Source organism: Fulmarus glacialis, unplaced genomic scaffold, assembly GCF_000690835.1.
Source record: "Fulmarus glacialis isolate BGI_N327 unplaced genomic scaffold, ASM69083v1 scaffold34425, whole genome shotgun sequence".
In the NCBI taxonomy this organism is placed as follows: domain Eukaryota; kingdom Metazoa; phylum Chordata; class Aves; order Procellariiformes; family Procellariidae; genus Fulmarus; species Fulmarus glacialis.
In genome coordinates this window covers 15,857-18,723 of record NW_009211731.1, presented here as the reverse complement: position 1 = coordinate 18,723, position 2,867 = coordinate 15,857, and the positions used below count along the sequence as shown (strand labels likewise).

Here is a 2,867-nt window from a genome sequence, read left to right as displayed (position 1 = left end):
GTAACTGGTACGCATACTAGTTACCTTAGATTAACAGCAAGAGTTCTGTCTACATGTACATATCAGTGCAAAATCAAAGAAATCTCTAAAAATGGACAATCTCCCTGTCAAACTGGCTTACTGACAACAGTAACATACGGTTGCACGAAGTAGTCTGCAAGAAAGTTTACTGACGAGCTCCTTTTCCCTATCTCTGCTGACATAATTTATATTAATACAGAAGTGAACAAAGCAGCATCATTCTGACTATATTTCTAAGTAAAACTCACCAGTTTAGAGTAACCTTATCACTGCCTTTTTGAAGGACAGATGGATACTAGATTGCTTCCAACAGCCTGAGCTAAGCAGCCTCCAGTGAAAAGCTTAGCACCTCTACTTGCACTCAGATCACAAGGCTGTATGCCAGGAAAGTAGTAAATACCTCAAAGCATAATTCCCATTCATATAAATATACAAACTAAAACTTCATACATATAGGCTGAATTCCTAAGAAAGGAACAAAGATTTTTTTATACAGTATCTGATCCCAAAATCTCTCAAAACTGGATTCTTACTGGATTACTTCATATTAGCAACACATCAGTATACAACATCTTCAGCAACTGTAGTATCAAAAATTTGGTAATAAACTTGACGTTTCATCGCATCTCTGACATTATAGGACTTGATGAAGCATTCCAGCCATGGCAAGTCATCTACAAACAAAACCCCAATTATTGCTTAATACTAATTTCTAACTTTTATAGGAGAGAAGTATAAATTGAGCAGGATCTTAACTAGGATGTCTAAATGCATATGACAGTTAATAGGAAGAAAAATTAATTACTAATTTTGAAATTCCAATTTGTATCTTAAAATTTCCCGCACCATCTGAAATGGTGTTCAGTGACAATCTTCCAAGCCTCGCCCTCCCTGCCCCAGCACCCCCCCAAAACACTTGGTACCAGTAGTTGTACCACAGTATAGCAATATAAAGACTTTCCAATAATAAAAACCCATCTCCATGTGTCTCAATAAGACAATTGCATTGGTCTCAAAGGGAACATTCTTTTCAGCCTTTACAATACGGCCACTTTTTATAAGTATGGTAAAGACTCCAGCGCGGTTGTGGTGGTCACTGACAGCCAAGTACTTAGAGGGACTACGCTCCGGAGGTGGGAGTCGTGGCAGAGACATATAGCTACCTTGGATGTGTGTAGTTCAGGCAGAGCTACATTCTGCCACAACAGAAATACTGCACAAAACCCTCTGTGATTGGATTTGGATTAAGTTTTTACTCAATTTCCATGGATGTTTCCTGTGGCAAGGGATGCTCTAAATCAGCATATGCATTCAAAAATAGAATCTCACCCAAAGCATGTGCCATACACTGAATTCCCTTTAAGTTTTCCCCCAGTGCTGTGACATTCAGTATGAGAGTGTTCTGGTTAACTTCCATGTGAATACAAATGACATGTTAGTGCCTGCATAGACATGACTGTATTCACACATCACTGCATGCCTCATGAGAATTTACTGAACCATTACTTTTCTTTCTCAAAAGAGAGTTCTACTACTAAAGAAATGTATCAAAACAAATTAACTGGAACTCTCCTTACAGACTCCTGCATTTCTCTGTTCTGAGTTTTGCCCATGCATAAGTTGAATTCTAAGACTTTGCATGTGCAATACAGATTGAAAGACCCTTTCCCTTCCCATGCCCCTTTTAAAATAATGGCAAGCTGACCTAATTTTCTTCCTGGAGGACAGAGCGTATTCATGGTCATCTGCATCTTTTGCTGAAGAAAATTATTAGTTAAGATTTCAGAGGCAGGAATTTGGAAAAACTTTTCCTGGAAGAGAACAGAAAAGTATGAGGTATTGGAAGACCGGTAAGAAATCATCAGCCTGACTGCATGTTCTTTTATCACTTAAGGAACTTAAAATTATCGAGATAAGTAACACAACAGAAGAACAATATTATTTCTAAAACTGTTCAGATACAGTAAAAAAACAAACTTTCTGAAAAAATTAATAGTCTGTATTTCAGTACCCCTGAGTATTCAGGGACTACAGCCACCCAGAAAGCACACATGTAGGTCTGTATATATAACTGGCAGATATTCCTCATAAACCTCCAGACAATGTTATGGCCGGAGAGGACGGTCAGTCCTCCTCAACAGTCCCTCACTGCAGTGCGCAGAACATTTTGAGAGGAACAAAGTCACCTGAAAACAAGGGAGCACTGCAACCTGGCTTCATACAAGTGGAACACCCTTAGTTTAAGTTTCATTTGTTGATAGTTTTAGAAACAATGGAGAAAGGCTTATACTGTGGGATACATTTCTGAATGGAGGAGTAAAATAAAGAGTGGAACACTGAAACATTAAATAAACCTTTTCTGTGTATTTTTAAACCATATACAGTAAGCATGCCTGACAAAACTCGCATTTTAATCTTTCCAAGTTTGTTACCTGATTTTGTATCTCTAAAGGCTCATCATCTTATACCTTCTCAAAGTGAGCTAAGGTTTTTGATAGCAATTTCTCCTTTTTGTTAAAAGATACAAATACAGAGTAATCTGCCTTTGTATAATTTTTGTATGACATGTTTAATGGAAGTGATCAGAAGTTAGGGGATAATCCAGCAGCAAAATTGACTACTTTTTTTTCCTCTCATTCTTCCAGTTCTTCTTCTACTATAAAACTTTCTGATTTTTTTTCCTTCAATGACTTTTCCTATAAAAAGGAGAGGAAAGAAAAGAACTGAGAGCATTCCTACAGAAGTGCGACTGGAAACTAGTGTAAAGTTGCACTTCAAAGTAGCCCAGTTCCTTCTCAGGAAGTGCTGAAGGACCCGAGTTTAGGTTTGGAAGGTATTGGATTGTC

General features: G+C 37.8%; 1 protein-coding gene across 1 annotated transcript in view; it reads right to left on the bottom strand.

The window, feature by feature from the left end:
- Positions 1-579: 579 nt before the first annotated feature.
- POT1 (protection of telomeres 1) overlaps positions 580-2,867 on the bottom strand; it is a gene marked incomplete at its 5' end in the record, with an annotated part of 17,227 nt that continues 14,939 nt past the window's right edge. Inside the window, 2 exons of the mRNA XM_009577650.1 lie at positions 580-695; positions 1,727-1,832. Of these exons, the coding sequence (XP_009575945.1) occupies positions 580-695; positions 1,727-1,832 (222 nt within the window). The remainder of the gene's footprint in view (positions 696-1,726; positions 1,833-2,867) is intronic.